At 34.8% G+C, this 17,341-nt stretch overlaps 1 protein-coding gene across 7 annotated transcripts in view; it reads left to right on the top strand.

Annotated features, from left to right (window-relative positions):
- Positions 1 to 17,341, top strand: part of kmt2cb (lysine (K)-specific methyltransferase 2Cb) — a 184,590-nt gene that overhangs the window by 49,251 nt on the left and 117,998 nt on the right. For all 7 annotated transcript variants that reach the window (XM_056473635.1, XM_056473626.1, XM_056473643.1 and 4 more), the window contains exons 5-6: positions 5,664 to 5,849; positions 13,934 to 14,028. In XM_056473635.1, the coding sequence (XP_056329610.1) occupies positions 5,664 to 5,849; positions 13,934 to 14,028 (281 nt within the window). The remainder of the gene's footprint in view (positions 1 to 5,663; positions 5,850 to 13,933; positions 14,029 to 17,341) is intronic.

The following is a 17,341-nucleotide window of genomic DNA, read 5'->3' as shown; positions in this document are numbered from 1 at the left end:
CACGGGAAATTCACCTGCACAATTATGGCGCTCGCTGTTTGTATCTTAAGCAGCTACAGCCTCTCACATGACAGCAGGGAAAGGCACAGCCAATCACAATGATCATATGTGTTTGGGGGGGCATTGCGACCTGAGCAGTGAACGTGATTTAACCCTTTCTGCATGTCTAGTTTAATATTAACAGCATGATTTTTTGAAAAAGTGAATTAAATTATTGGTGGGGACGTTTTAATAATTGGCAGATATTGGTGAGGACGCGTTCCCTCCATCCACCCTAAATCTATGCCCCATGCGTGCACCTCTTAAAAAGATTTACTTACATGTAATTGATTGGTTTGGTATCGTGACGGTGGGCGGCGCAGAGAGCCACATTTTGGGGAATGTGTGTTTGGTAACACTTTATAATAACTACACACTATGAATCATTTACTAAGCATTAGCATCTAGTGAATTCATTATTTGTTAAGCATTAACTCTACATTAATAAACGTTAGTAAGCAGTTTATAACTGCAGCTACAAATGCTGTGTTCTTGACTTATAAGCACCTATATAATCTGCTTAATAATTGTATTTTCATACTTAGTTAATGATTTATTTTTTCATTACTAAATTAAGTATTGCATTATTTACAAACCATTTGTATTTAAGAGTAGTTGAGGGTTTTTAGGATCATTCAGAATGAGTTAGTAAAGGATTAATAAACTATTCAAATCAACATTTACATATCTTATTATTCAGGCATATACTAATAGTTAACTAATATGTTAATAAATGCTTTATTAACTCAACTTCACGCAATTTTGTGACCTAATCTAAAGTGAGGACTATTTATGCTTTATAAATCCCTTATAAATGACAATTAAAGGCTCAGAATCAAATGAACAATAATCTTTGCAATCTTTTCTAAAAAATAAAATTGTAAACTGTAAAGTTTAAACATTGCTGAATAACAGGAGTGTCAAAATACGGCATAAAACAACAACAACAATATAATAATTTAACAATATAATAAGATGCAATGTTTAAACTCTACAGTTATTTTATTTTAGATAAGTTTGCAAAGATTTATTTTTCATTTGAAGTTCAGTTTTATTTGTGTATCTTTAAAAGAAAATGAATGAATAATGTCATTTTTCCTGTTTAGAATTTAACTGAGTCTTTATTTGTCATTTATAAGGGGTTTATAAAGCATAAATAGTCCTCACTTTAGATTAGCTCACACAACTGCATGAAGTTGAGTTAATAAAGCATTTATTAACATACATAGTAACCCTTAATATATGCCTGAATAATAAGACATAATAATGTTGATTTCAATAGTTTATTAATCATTTACTAACTCATTCTGAATTATCCTAAAAACCCTTAACTACTCTTAAATACAAATGGTTTGTAAATAATGCGATACTCAGTTTAGTAATGAAAAATAAATCATTAACAAAGTATGAAAGTACAAGTATTAAGCACATTATAAATATGTTTGTAAGTCAAGAATAGAGCATTTGTAGCTGCAGTTATAAACTGCTTACTAACGTTTATTAATGTAGAGTTAATGCTTAACAGATAATGAATTCACTATTTGCTAATGCTTAATAAATTATTTATAGTGTGTAGTTATTATAAAGTGTTACCGTGTGTTTTTATTTCAGTTGTTCAGCGTTGATGTTCAATAAATAATCATAGATAGTAGACAGTGTGTGTTTCTTTCTATTATTTTAAAAACAAGTAATCCAGTAATCCTACATAAAAAAAAAAAATCTCTCATTTGTAATAAATGAGCGTATTTACTGGACAAAACTTGTCAGTGAACTATGGGGGCAAAAACATAAAATAAATTAATGAATTAATCATTCATTAATCGTAATTCAGTTAAAATGTTCAATTAATCGAGATTTAAATTTTAGGCCAAATCACCCAGCTGTATTTCAAGTTACTACATGTAAACAGTAGTGTTATTTGTGGTGAAGTTTATAGATTTGTAGGTATGTACAATGCACCGTGCTTGTTTATATATGCTCTTAACTAAATGTGCCTCTGTGTTGATGTTACACTACAAATTTACTCTGCACCACACATGCACAAAGTTATAAACATACAAACTATACTGCCCAAACAGTGAACTCACCCCAATCATATGTCTGTAGGCTTCATTCTATGCAAGGTTGTTAACAGACAGAAAGGTGGCTGATTGGAATGTAATGTTATAGCAGGGGTTTCCAAAATTTTCAGTCCGCGACCCCCAACTAAAAATGCCAGTGACTCGCGACCCCCACATTCCTCAGAGGTGGTTATAAATATACAAATGTTGCACACACAACAATAGGCCTATATAAACACGAGCATATTGACATATCTAACAACCATAGACTATAATTTATATAGTAATTTATTCATTTGTTTAATTTAATATTAACCTCACCTAAAGAGACTGGTGGGCACAAAGTGTTCAGCACAAGTCTATTCATGGTTTAATTTTGGTGACCGCCTGTATTTTTTTAAAATGTATTTCATTGACATAAAGGTGTCAGAAAGTTTAACATGGTGCTATAAAATCAATCTGCCGCAGCTGACATTATTGCTGTGTTGTTAATCTAACGTAAACACACCAATCCTATGAAAAAAAAAAAAACATTTAAAGGCTGATGTCTTTTTATTTGCATATTGTTGCATATTATGTAAATATTAACTACTATTTTTTTATCTTCTGTGGGTTATGGATAAAGTATGGTAATTCTAATAGTTTAATAAAATCTATTTAAGTTTTGGAAATCACCAAGGGACCACCTGTCCATTGTCCCATGACCCCCCCCCCTCCCCCAAGGGTGTCCCGACCCCCACTTTGAGAATGGCTGTTATTGATATTATGAGGGTGAATTTTATGTACAGTTAAAGTCAGAATTAATGGCCCCCTTTGAATTTTTTTTCTTTTTTTTAATATTTCCCAAACTATGTTTAACAGATTCAGGAAATTTTCACAGGATGTCTGATGATATTTTTTCGTCCAGAGAAAGTCTTTTCTTTATTTCAGCTAGAATAAAAGCAGTTTTTAATTAAAAAAAAAAACAAAAGGTCTAAATTATTAGCCCCTTTAAGCTATATATTTTTTGTTAGTCCACAGAACAAACCATCGTTATACAATAACTTGCCTAATTACCCTAACCCCCCTAGTTAACCTACATAATTAACCTAGTTAAGTCTTTAAATGTCACTTTAAGCTGTATAGAATTGACTTGAAAAATATCTAGTAAATATTATGTACTGTCATCATGGCAAAGATAAAATAAATCAGTTATTAAAAATAAGTTATGAAAACTATTATGTTTAGAAATATGTTGAAAAAATCTTCTCTCTGTTAAGCAGAAATTGGGGGAAAAATAAACAGGGGGGGCTAATAATTCTGACTAAAACTGTATATGTATATCTCTGAGTTCTAATCAGTATTAACTGTTTACCTTCTTAAGATGTAATGTCACCAAAGTCTCACTATCCAAATTTTGAGGGTTCATTGCAATGCTGTATATGGTCGGTGACGGTTTTTATATGGAAATAACGTGCTCATTACAAGATAAAGTTTCACATTTCACATTCACATCATTTCAAACAATGATTTGTCCATCAATCTCTACCGAATTGCAGCTTAAATGGATGTTTTTACATTGTGCATTTGGGCTGTTTTTGTCTGTCATGATGATCTGACATTTGATCATGACATTTGTTTCATTTCAAAGCTGCAATTTAAATATGTATTTGGCATGTGGAATTTGATATAACCAATAATGCAACATAATAACTTGCCCATTAATCTCAAACCATCAACCATCAAACCAAATTGTATCTAAATTTGTTGGTTTAAATATGTGGTAATCAATCAGATCAATTTCATTTGAAAGGTACCAAAAACTTGTTTATATTGCAGGATGTGTTCTCATATTAAATTAAATTTTTACTTGTATAGCGTTTAAATATGTTGTCAATAAATAAATTTTGAAGTTGTCTTTTATTTCATTGAGTATATAGTAGAGTTCTAGTATAATTGTTGAATATTTTCCCATTTTCAGTAAACATCAAAATAAATTATTTCTAACACTCCCATGGGCTGGCACAGTGGGTAGCATGTTTGCCTCACAGCAAGAAGGTCGCTGGTTTGAGCCTCGGCTGGGTCAGTTGGCATTTCTGTCTGGAGTGTGCATGTTCTCCCCGTGTTGGCGTGTTGGTTTCCTCTGGGTGGTCCGGCTTCCCCCACAAGTCCAAAGACATGTGGTATAGATGAATTGGGTAGGCTTAATTGTCAGTAGTGTATGTGTGTAAATGAGTGTGTATGGATGTTTCTCAGTGATGGGTTGCGGCTGGAAGGGCATCTGCAGCATAAAACATATGCTGGATAAGTTGGCGCTGTGGCGACCCCAGATTAATGAATGGACTAAACCGAAAAGAAAATGAATTAATGAATGACACTCCCATATACTTATTATATGTTTTTGTCAGTAAAGATATAGTTTTATTAGTTATAGTTATTGTAATTTAAAAGTTATGATACAAATTTAGAAATTATGTTAGTTTAATATTTCTAATATCCCTCCTTAAATAATTTTTTTAACTGGTCCGAGGTCATAAATTAGTTATATTGCATATTTTATTAAATAATTCAATTTTCTTTTTTCTCTTTTTTTTCTCTTTAATTTAAATATCTCCAATTACACTTATTTAGTTTTTTTTGTTTGTTTGTTTGTTTGTTTGTTTGTTTGTTTGTTTGTTTATTTTGTGAAAGACGAATGCTAACTTTTTTCACAACTTTGAAAGTGCACTTTTGGAAACAATTTGTGGGGCATTGCAAAAGGAAAGTTAGCATAATATAAAGCAGTTGTGTGTATTTATTTATTGATTTTTTTTTCTAATTCTGGAACCATATTGTTGTGGCTTACTATAAATATATTTCTGCTGGGGTTGTAACAGAACGTGTATTTGTCCTGAATTTGTCCTTGCCCCACCTCTGAGTACTGATTGGTCCACTGCTTTCTCTTTGCTCTGACATAAATGAGTGATGCTGCTTGTAAATGTTAAAATTGTTTTTATCTTGAAAGGGCATCTAAAAATGCAGTGATCATGTGCAAGGCACGCACTAAAAAGAGGCGAGTGTATAACAGCAACGCACATCCGTCAAGTGCGTTTTTAAAGAAAACAATGGAAATATAAAATTCTGTCTCATCTTGTGTGCACATTAGCCAGTCTAAATTTTAGGCCTTCTAATTTAAATTGTAGGCCTTAAAAAGTCTTACATTCACTGACATTTTTTTGTTGTAGGTCTCAAATCATTTTAAACAGGTCTTAGTTTTTCCTATGTCCATGTACCCAATCGGGCCAACACCTATCCAATCACTATCATTCCATCTCAGTAAAAGTTAGCAAAAGTTTATTTATTAACTTATTTATTAACTTGTATTTAATAACGCTATCTATCGACTCTATTTATATTCCTATTTGTAAACATATGGTTTAATTATCTTCTTTACAATAACATTTGTTTTTAATTATTTATTTAATCGTTTTACTGGGCTAATAGAAAAAAATCCTTAGTGTTTAGCCATGCTAGTGTTGCATGTTTATAATTGTAAAATGGTTCATGATTTCATTGGCTAAAGACATTCCTCTGGTTTTCTCACAGCGAACAGCTCTGTGCCTTCTGTTACTGTGGTGGCCGAAGTCTGTTGGGCCAGGGAGATTTGAAGCCATTCAGGGTCACGCCCGGGTATGACCCTCCACCCCGACAGTCCTCGACAGAGGAGGTCCACGACCATAGCGACAAGACTGAGGCTGCCAGCCAATCAGGGAAGCAAAGGGGCCTAGAGAGGTAAGCTGATAGGCTGGGGCAATTTATGCTGTGACATACTATCATCTGATGTGTAGCTTAATGTTTAAATGAGCTCAGCTAAATGGGGCATTTCTCGTGACAACACAGCTGTTTTTTGTTTGTTTGTTGGCTTCTGTGAAATAGATCAGACAGTATTGGCCATTGTTAGAGAGAGGAAAGCAATACATGAGCCAAAGGATATGTGTGCGTGTGTGTGTAATGGTGTATAAACGGTAGGCCTGTTACAGGCAGCAGGGAGCACTGAAACATGACGTCACTGGTTGAAGCACCCTCATCTGGATGAAATTTCAGGCTGTTTGAATACTGATCATTCCATTTAAAAAATTACACTCATTGCTCTAGTATGTGTGTGTTTTTGCTTAATATCCTGGAGACAAACTTGTGTGCAGCAAACAGTGTTTGTCCTAAAGTGACCCTCTAAATGGTAGTGCTTATTTGTACCACGTACTTGATAGCTATTTAGTGTCTCCTAATTATATGACTGTAGTATGCTTTTCTCACTGTTGTCAGATATATATATATATATATATATATATATATATATATATATATATATATATATATATATATATATATATATATATATATATATATATATATATATAAAAACACACACGTACATACACCCGTTTTTGAAAATGAATATTTGTGTCCATTTCTCAGTGAATATAGGCAAATATTTTGGTGCATTTAAACAAGTTTCATTAAACCATCATATCCATTAAAATAGGATATTGGTATCCTACATCATAAGGAATTGAAAGATAATTAAATAATAATTGAAAGATAATAAAGATTAATTTAAATACAAACAAGTTATTGCAAAAACATTACAAACTGCATGACGTCAACAAAATGTTCTTTTTTTAAATTTTCTTTAGATTTTTCCTGTTTATTAAAATCATATTTAATATTTTTACCCCAAATTTTAATTTGGATGTACTCAGGGCTTGACAATAACACCTGTCAACCTACCAAATGCGGGTAGATTTCAGCTCTGGCGGGTTAGACAGACACTCCCACAAGCAACTTTCGCTGGTTGAAAATCATTTTTAAAATGTAGTTTTCTTAAAAGCTGGGCTTGACAAAAAGGATGGCCCAATGGCCCTCGAGAATTGAGAAGCAGCATGACTGACAAAAACAACTGTATTTGCATAAGCAAAAGAAAACAGGTGAATACTGAATGAGAGTAGGATCACATGCACGGTGAGACACTGGCGATCCTTTAGTGTTGCACGCACAGGTGATGTGATGCGCACAAGTGTTTAAAATTGATGCATAAAAAATATATTTTCCCAATAACAAAATTGTGGCTAGTGAAAATTGTGAGTGGCTAGTAATGTTGAAAAACTACTAGCCACAGTGGTTGGTGATCAAATAAGTTAATGTCAAGGCCAGGATGTACTAATATTTTAACTGTGATCTTAAGTTTTTTTGTTAGATTTGTTCCAGTTTTGGCTTTGGAACTGACTAATCGAATGTATATGCACATATATATTATTGTAAAGCATCCTATGGAACAGTGGTTCTCAAACTTTTAAGCCAGCAACCCCCAATGTAAGATCGTCAAGAACTCGCGACCCCCCACTACCAAAGCATATCCAAACAATAAAAATAACTTTTTTTAAGCTGTTCACAATATTTTAACTATATTTACTATACATTACAGGGCTCGAAATTAACATTTTTGCTTGGTAGCACTGGTGTTTTTTTTTTTGTACTTTCTAAATGTAGGCGCACCAGCCAAAATTTTGTCGCACCATTACTACAAATTTTATAAACAGATTTATTGCATTTGAAATCAACACTAATCAAAACTTAACAAGCAAAAAATTACATATGCATGCGTGAGGAAAATATGTCTTAAAGAAATCCCGGTATCATAAGAAAATACATTTTTATAACATAATTGAGTGACCAAAAGATACACAGACTGCTCACCGGCCCTGCACGCACTGCTTAACATGAATGAATCTGTTAACGATACGTTAACTGTGCTGTGTTCTCACAGGTGGTGTCTGATATTGCACAGATGCTTTTGACATATACGTTATTATTTGCAAACGACATTTTAATAGCAATACCGGTCTTTTCATGAGCTGCAATATTAGTTTAATCTTAGTCAGTGCAAGCCCTTTTGCGATGGTGTATGTGGTGTTAAATTTTACATATAGCTGCCACTTGCACGGCTGACAGCGTCTGGCGATTAAATGAAAGATTAAACAGAACCTCTCGTGCTTAAAATGTGTAGATGTGGCAAACAGGTACCTGAAAATTTCGTCCCACAGACTTTACAGTGAATGCTTTAGTTAGTTTAATAGCAGACTTGAAGCCAATGGAAGTCTTTTATCCACTCTTCAAAAATTGTAGATAGTGCATTAATATTCACAACATGATAAGTAATCAGATGTGCCATAATTTGTAGCTTTAGGTGTTGTAAGACAAAATCTGTCTTTGTTGTTTCATTCTCATTTTCAGCGTGTTACATTTTCACGATTGTAGCTCCTGTCATCTGAAGGCAGATGGCGTTGACTGATTGATTTACAGCTGATATTAACCAATCCATTCGCGTTCAATTCTAGAGCAGTGGGCCAATAAGAAGAGCGCGAAGGTAGGGCAAGTGTTGCGGGCTTTGTTTACTGCGGCAAGTTGACATGGCAACAGTTTTAAACTGTTCCTGAGCGCTGCGTTTCAAGTGCAAAGATGCATTCTGCCTGAATGTGTCCTAAATACTTTATGAATTCATCAGTAATTTCTTTTTAAAAATCTGAAAATATTAGCTTTCACTTGTAATACTGAAAAATATATATTAAAATCACTGAAAATTACACAATTTTTAAATCACTCTCGTGGCCCCTTGAAACTATTCTGCGACCCCCAGTGTGAGAATCACTGCTATAGAAAATATTAATTCATACTCAATATAATTATAATCTAATGAATTCATATCAGTTATAGCTGGATGTTCAGTATCATTACTCCAGTCTTCAGCATTACATAATCCTTCTTTGTGGTTTGTAGATGTCAGTGAAATAAATTAAAGTCATTATTGAAAATGGTGTTTACATTGTCTTCAACATTGTGTTCATAAACAAACCTGTATTGTGTGTCTATTGATGACCTGCTCTGATGATATGGTTTCCAACCTTTTATATAGCTTAAATAAACTCAGTAATATGTTATCTGATAACATAGAGATCTTCATTCACAAAGGTATAAACATGCTCAAGGCTGTTGGCTATTAGCTTTTCATATGTGGCTCACTGCGAGCATTCTCCCTGAGCTGATCATTACCCGGCAGCTATTGGGAGTCACAGAGCGAGATGTGAGACTCCGGCCCCAGCATGCGCTCAGCCCAACAAAGGGCCCTCTCCCTGCTCTTGCACACAGCTGCCTAATTTGTCTTGGCTCTTTGGAGGCAATCAGCCATCTCCCAGAGGCCTGTGTGACGTAATTTGCTGCCAGTCTGATGTTGGCAGTTAGCCAGGCCTGCTGAGCTTTGTCATCTGTGGGCCACACTATAGAACAACATGTCTGAATGTGGAGTTGCTAGACACAGTTGAGGAAAAAACACCCATGTTTGGTTCATTTACAACTTCATGGCTAAGAAAAATGTATCTACCCAATTTTGTAGTAATAATGATCTTTTTAAATTAGGCCTGTCACCATAATCAATATATCGACATATCATGCAACACATGGACATGACCTCAATCGTTTTTGGTGATGCAATATATATATTTTAGCAATTTTAGCAACAATTTTAGCAACATTTTAGCTGATTGCACAGCCTCTCTATTTCTATTGGAGGTGTCAGTGTCAGTATGGTTAAAAAACACTGCAGTATTTACAATAAATTACTGTAGTGTATTTTCATGTGGAAAATAGATCTGGTAGCAGATATTGCAGCCTCTGTTATGTTTTTTATCTTGCACTTTTTTGTTAACATGTATTATTATTTATTTAGAATATGCGTTTTCACATTCTGATTATTAAGTCGTTAAAATAACTAGTTAAATGAAATAATCTTAAGAATAAAATATTGTGTGTTCTTGGGGGAGTGAACGCATTGTGATGCTATTATAAGTCATTCTGGCATTATATATAGTGAGTGGGATAAAATGGTCTTAAAATGACAATATATAGTTTATCGCAACATATTTTGGTGCCATATATCATAAAACAAAAAAAATACATATCATGACAGACCCATTTGAAATAATCATTATTCTATGTTTTAACGCATATAAAATAGGCTAACGATTATTTTAAAAGGTCATTACAAATATTTCTTATTGTTAAATTTCTTTATTATGGGATTGCTGATGCTAATTTATCATTGTACATTAAGATTACAGTTGTTATATTCCAATACTCTATTAAAATTAATGTGTAAAACACTAAAAATGGTTATTACTACCACTATTCAATGTAGTTTTATTCATTCATTCATTTTATTTTCGGCTTAGTCCCTTTATTAAATTGCGGTTGCCACATGAACCGCCAACTTATCCAGCATATGTTTTACATACGGGATGCCCTTCCAGCTGCAACCCATCACTGGGAAACATCCATACAGACTCATTCACTACGGTCAATTTAGCTTACCTAATAAGTGCATGCTTTTGGACTTATGGGGGAAAACGGAGCACCCGGAGGAAACCCACGCAAACACAGGGAGAATATGCAAACTCCATACAGAAACGCCAACTGACCCAGCTGGGGCTTAAAACAATGACCTTCTTGCTATGAGGTGATTGTGCTACCCATTGCGCCACCGTGCTGCCCAAATGTAGTGTAGTCACTTAAAAAAATCAATTTTTACTTCTTTACATAATAATATTACAATGGATTAATCAACTTGGACCATTTTAAAATAATGTTAATGTCTTTAGTTTTAAGTATTTTTACAAACCCAAATCAGAAAAAGTTGTTACAGAATGGAAAATGCAAATGAAAAAAAAGAAGTGATTTCTGAATGTACTTTGGCTTGTATTTCATTTCAGACAATAACAGCAAAAATTATTTAATGTGTTCCTCATGATTTATTGTTTTGCTTTTTTTAATAAACACATATTCCAATTTTGGTTTTTGCAACACTTTTCAGTAAAAAATTGGAACAGTAAAGCTTTTACCACTTTGTAATGTTGCCATTCTTCTGCACAACACTTAAAAGATGTTTAGGGACTGAAGACACCAAGTTGTGAAGTGTTTCAAGTGTAATTTTGTCCCATTCTTCCTGCAAACAAGTCTTAAGGTGGACAACAGTATGGGTCTTTGTTGTCCCATTTTGCATTTTAAAATGTGCCGCACATTCTCTATTGGAGGCAGGTCAGAACTGCAGGCAGGCCAGTCAAGAACCTGTATGGTCTTCCTCCAGAGCCTGGACTTTGTAATGTGTGCAGAATATGGTTTTGCGTTGTCTTGTTGAAATATGCTTAGGCGTCCCAGAAAAAAGAGGGCAGTATATTGTGCTCCAAAATCTCTATGTACATTAATGGTGCCATCACAGAAGTGCAAGTTACCGTTGCCAAGGGCACTGACAAAACCCATACTATCACAGATCCTGGCTTTTGCACTTTTTGCTGGTAACAGTTTGGATGATCCTTTTCTTCTTTGGTCCAGAGCACACAGCATTCATTTCTTCCAATAATACCTGAAATACTGATTTATCTGACCACAGTACATTCTTCCACTGTGTGATGGTCAATCTCAGATGCCCCCAGCCCAGAGAAGTCGACAGCGCTTCTACACACTGTTAACATAGGGCTTTCTTTTGGCACAGTACAGTTTTAACTGGCATTTGTGAATGTAACTACGTATTGTGGTACTTGACAATGTTTTGCCAAAGTCGTCTTGAGCCCATGTGATAATATTGCTTATGGGTGAATGATGATTCTTGATGCAGTGCCGCCTGAGGGTTCGAAGATCACAGTTGTTCAGCTTATTATTGCGCCCTTGTTTTTTACGCACTGAAATTTCTCCAGATTCCTCAAAATCTTTTAATTATGATAGACACTGTTGAAGGTGAAATATCCAAATGTCTTCCTGTTTATTGGCAAACTGGTGATCCTCTCCTCATCTTTGCTCCTAAAGGACTAGACCTTTCTTGGATGCTGCTTCTGTACCAAATCATAATTACAATCCTGACCTGTTTCAAATCACATCGTTATTAGATTAGATTAGATTAGATTCAACTTTATTATCATTACACATGTACAAGTACAAGGCAACGAAATGCAGTTTCGGTCTAACCAGCAGTGCAATAGCAGCAAGTGCAGGATACAGGTATAAGTTATAAAGTGCAGTTATAGAAAAACTATGGTAATATTTACAGATGGATGTACTATGAACATTATATACAGGTTGTATTAGCTATGAACAGATTTACAATAAATAAATATATGTACAGGATGCTATTAATAATCAGGAGTGGCAGATAGATAAACAATTACAAATGTTCATGTGCAGTGGGTATGTATAGTTCAGATAAGTGAATCAGTGCAATGTAGTGCAATGAATATGTGCAAACTTTAAATGTGCAAATGTTAAATAGTGCAGTGATTGTGAGGAGTATAGAAGTTACAGGAGTGTGGGGGGTGTATTGGGGGGGGCAAAAGAGTCAGTGAGGGGCAGAGTTCAAAAGGGAGACAGCTCTGGGGAAAAAGCTGTTACTCAGTCTGCTGGTTTTTGTCCGGGGGAGCCTGAAGCGCCTGCCGGAAGGCAGGAGAGAAAACAGTCTGTGAGCAGGGTGAGAGGTGTCCTTAAGAATACTGCATGCTCGGCGCAGACAGTGTTTCTTCTGGATGTCCTCAATGGCTGGCAGTGTAGTCCCTGTGATGCATTGGGCAGTTTTCACCACCCGCTGCAGTGCCTTACGCTCAGCAACAGAGCAGCTTCCATACCAGACTGTGACGCAGTTGGTCAGGATGCTTTCTATTGTGCAGCGGTAGAAGTTCACCAAGACGGCTGATGAAAGCTGGTTCTTCTTAAGTTGCCTCAAGAAGAATAGGAATTATTTAGGAATTATATAGACCTAAATTGCGCAACTCTCAACGTTTTTTGTGTTGTAAGAACCAATAAAAATCACGAAGAACACGTTAAATAATATTTGTTGTGTTGTCTGCAATGAAAGTCAAAATAAATTTAGAAATCACTTTCTTTATTTTCATTTGCATTTTCCATACTGTCCCAACTTTTTCTGATTTGGGGTTGTACATTTATTTGGACAAAAGTCATTTATGTTGTAAAGTTATACATTTATCAACTGTAAAAACTTTTTAAAAAATATTTATTGGTCAGACTTTCCTAGTACTGGGTTGTGGCTGAAAGGGCGTCCGCTGCTTAAAAGCATATGTCAGAATAATTGGTGGTTCATTTAGCTGTTATGACCCCTGAAAAATAAGGGAATAAGGGACTTTTAGGATAGCCATACCAGCAGGTTGATAGAGTTGTATAATGAAATTCACAGGGTTATGATGCTTCCATTTTTTTAATCCCATGATGTGTTTGTGATGAGTTAATCAATCAACACCATCCCCCGCAAAATGGCTATGAGTCAAACCCCTCCAGTTCTTGAATGTCAAGAATAAATTAACACTCTCCTGGTACCGGTGGCTAATGATAGAGGGCCAGCAGTTAGAGAGAATGTACACATCCATCTTAGTCTATATATGGACTGTAAAATATTTTAATTTTTAAAGTAAATGCATGATATATAAACTAATTTATATCAGATCAACCACACTTTCATATTTATTATTATAATTAAAGAAAAATTACAAATGTGGTAGATGAAAAAAATCGTTAAATAGGCATAACAATATATATGACTCACATTTAACCCTATGGTGCTCTGTGGAGGAAGTCATGTGCAGATGGATTTTTGCTTTAATAGTACAAATATGTGGTACATTTGGTGCATTTCTTATAGGTCATGCCATTTTAAAGGTGAAATTTCTCAAAAGGAAATATTAAGCCAACAAACATAATACACTTTTCCCTGCCACAATGTGTAAGACTGAAACCTAACAACATCTTATTTATCTGTTTCTATCCTTCAGTGTTGGGGCAGAGGAAGCAGGAAGCAGGTTTTGGGATGAGCTCCGCTACGTTGGTCTACCAGATGACATTGATGTCCAAACATTCTTTGAGTCGGGTAAGACGTGTTAAAAACGTTATCAAGACGCACAGAGTTATGCAAACTATCTATAGACTTTTAATGCCCTTTCACACCAATAATGATATTGATAAATATAAACATAGCATTAAGGCCCAATCCCAAGTCTACCCCTTAGCCCTTTTCCTTACCCCTACCCCTCATTTTGCACGTTCACGTGAACGGGTAGGGGTGTCCCAATCTTTTGCTTGAAGGGGTAGGGCTACCGGGAATGGCTAGGTAGCACTTGAAATGGAGATTTTTCAGGATCTATTGCAAAGACAATAAAGATATGTTGATATTTAATATTAATACAGTGGTGGCCAACACCTGACATATCTGAAAATATTGACCTTTCTTGCCTCCAAAACATGATTTTTAATTCATATTGTTCATGAAACACGCAGAGCACTCAACACATGAGCACAGCATCAGATGAATCCAGTGATACAGTTTTTATCCACTTTGATTGTTATATTTGGACCGTCCACCTTTTGCAGCATTTACAGCATCACATCTACTGGCATAATTTCAGTACATTTTCTGAGAACTTCAACACTAATGTTATCAAATTCCTGACAATGGTTGCACAATTAATTTGGCTTCTTCTGTGAATGAACATGATTGTGTGACATTAACGATGAATTAGGACTTAACGTAGAATCAGAATTAATAACAAATTTTCCATGGATATTGTAAAGGCCAATTCAAAACAACTGAAAGCTCGACAATATGCTGTGTTCTAATAATTTGCCAACTGTGTATTTTCTGTCTGATGTTACTGTCAGTAAAATGATTTTACTTTTATATAATTTAACTTATTGGGCCTTATCTTCCACCCTGTGCAATAAGGCGCAAGATGTGTTTGGTGCTATTTTCAGACCAGCACAACAATAATTTTCACATTTTGTTTAAATAGCAAATCCATTTGCGCCACTTTGTGGACTCATGGGTGTTCCGGTCTAAAAAGGAGGTGTGTTAAGTCGCATTGCTATTTTGAGAAACTAAAATAGACTGTGCCACTGACCAACTGATTACTGGTCTAAAGTCTAGTTAGTTATGAGCATATGCAGGTCCAAAACACGTTCACATTGCTTTATACACACAAGATGTAATACAATACACAAATATATTTACATATGAAAAAATTAAAAGATTAAAATGTTACAAAATTATTATTTTAAACATAAATATAAAAATCACTCCCTCCATGTCTTCTTCATGTCGGGGTGTTCATGTTGTTTGTTTATTCTTGACAAATTGCATTTGTGTAATGTTATTATTATTAGCAGTATTATTTATTATATGCATATTTAAATTAGTTTGAATAATACAAGTTTAGATTTGTCCACCTGTCGGGTTTTGGAGATGTATGAATCACCATGTGGCATAAGCATAGTTTTTGGATATAACTCCAAAATCATTATTGTTCATTCATTCATTAGCTGGAAATTAGAACCAAATTTAGACATAGTTTTGAAATAAATCTTTGCGCTTAACAAACAAAATTAAATATGTGGGCCAATGATATCTTAAGAGGAATGTGTACAACACAGTTTCCTTACTCCATGAAAGTAAAGGAGTGAAATAAAGAGAAAGTAAAAAGGCTGAATGCTTGTTCTTGCTCCTCATGCTGCAGATGGTTTGTATACCTGTTTTCTCGCAAGTGAAGCGTTCAATATGAGGCGCCGTGTAGGATTTAAATCAAACTTTGCTTATCAACACACACATAAACACGTGCATATACACCTATAAATTACTCGCATATACACCTATACACACACCGACACATGTGCACATACATATAAACTCCATCCATGCAAATACACCCACATTAACACACGCACATACATATAAACTCCATCCATGCATACACACCCACATTAACACACACGTACATATAAACTCCATCTATGCAAACACACCAACACACACGCGCACATACATATAAACTCCATCTATGCAAACACACCCACATTAACACATGCACATACATATAAACTCCATCCATGCATATACACACACTAACACACGCACATACATATAAACTCGGTCCTTGCGCTCTCACACACACACACACACACACATACATAAACTTGATCCTTCCATACACAACCATAAAAAAGTTGCGCAAACTTCTCAATCAATATATAATTACTTGTGTATATACATATATGCAAGTGATTTCATATGTGAGTGCGCAAGAATTTTTCACTGTAAAAGGAAGGTATTTCAGTATAACAGGAAGTTATCTCAGTTCATTAAAAAAAGTAATTTCAGTGTAAAAGTCACAGCCAAAACGAAATATATCATTATTTATAATTATAAGCATGTATCAGGTAATTTCAATTAGCTGTGTTGTAGTGAAATCTATCCTATCTTCAAGCTTATGAAATATAAATAATGTGATTAATTGAGGTATTAGGTCTTTTAATTATTGAAAACATGACATGACTGCTCCAGCAAAATGTTTATTAAAAATCCTAAAATAAATGAAAGCAGTAGGTTTAATCAATACACGGTCACATATGAAGTATATAATATTGTTTATTATTAAAATAAATACATTGTTGTCTAATATGATTTTCTGTATGGTGTCGCAATCCTTAATGGGTTATTTTGGGTCCACACTTCAGTCCAGAAGGTGGCAGGAATGCACATTGTTGGTTTGCCAGCTGCCATTAATCAGAAAATAAGACGAAGTAAATTTTGCCACGTTTCTCCATTTGAATGACCATGATGAACAGTGATAGCGTTACCTTACAGACGCAATTAAGATTTTGCTAAATGTTTTTGCTTCGCCGACTATAATTAGATCCATATCTAAGTCAGTGGAGTCAAATGTGTCCGCTTCAGCTGAACTGCAAACAGAAACAGAATCTGAATTGCGCAATTTGTTTCGGCCATCAAGGCCCGCAGATCTGCGGTCTGCGGTCACGCCATGTGCGGTTCGGAGAGAGACGGTCACGCTATCTGTGCTTTAAATTGTAGTGCGCGTCTACTCTGTGTTTTACGGTAGATTAAAAACGCATGTGTTTAATGCGCTGCAGCTGCTTGTTTCACTTTTATTCGCCTGATTCTATCATCTTCATTGCAATTAACACAAGTAAATAAAGCACCGACAAACGTCACGGCTATCAAGATCACTCTGAAATTCATGTTGATTTGCATGAGAAAAAAAATTACTTAATGCCTTCCGTTTGAACGGACATGCCTTCCATTCACACTGAAAAGTTAACGCACATCCACATATAAATCACCTGCATATATGCACAACTTTGTATACGTTTGTGTATCTTGTTTTGAATGTTTG

Source organism: Danio aesculapii, chromosome 2 (assembly GCF_903798145.1).
Source record: "Danio aesculapii chromosome 2, fDanAes4.1, whole genome shotgun sequence".
NCBI classification, from domain to species: Eukaryota; Metazoa; Chordata; class Actinopteri; order Cypriniformes; family Danionidae; genus Danio; species Danio aesculapii.
Note: the sequence above shows the minus strand (reverse complement) of the source record. Positions and strands in the feature narration are given on the sequence as shown.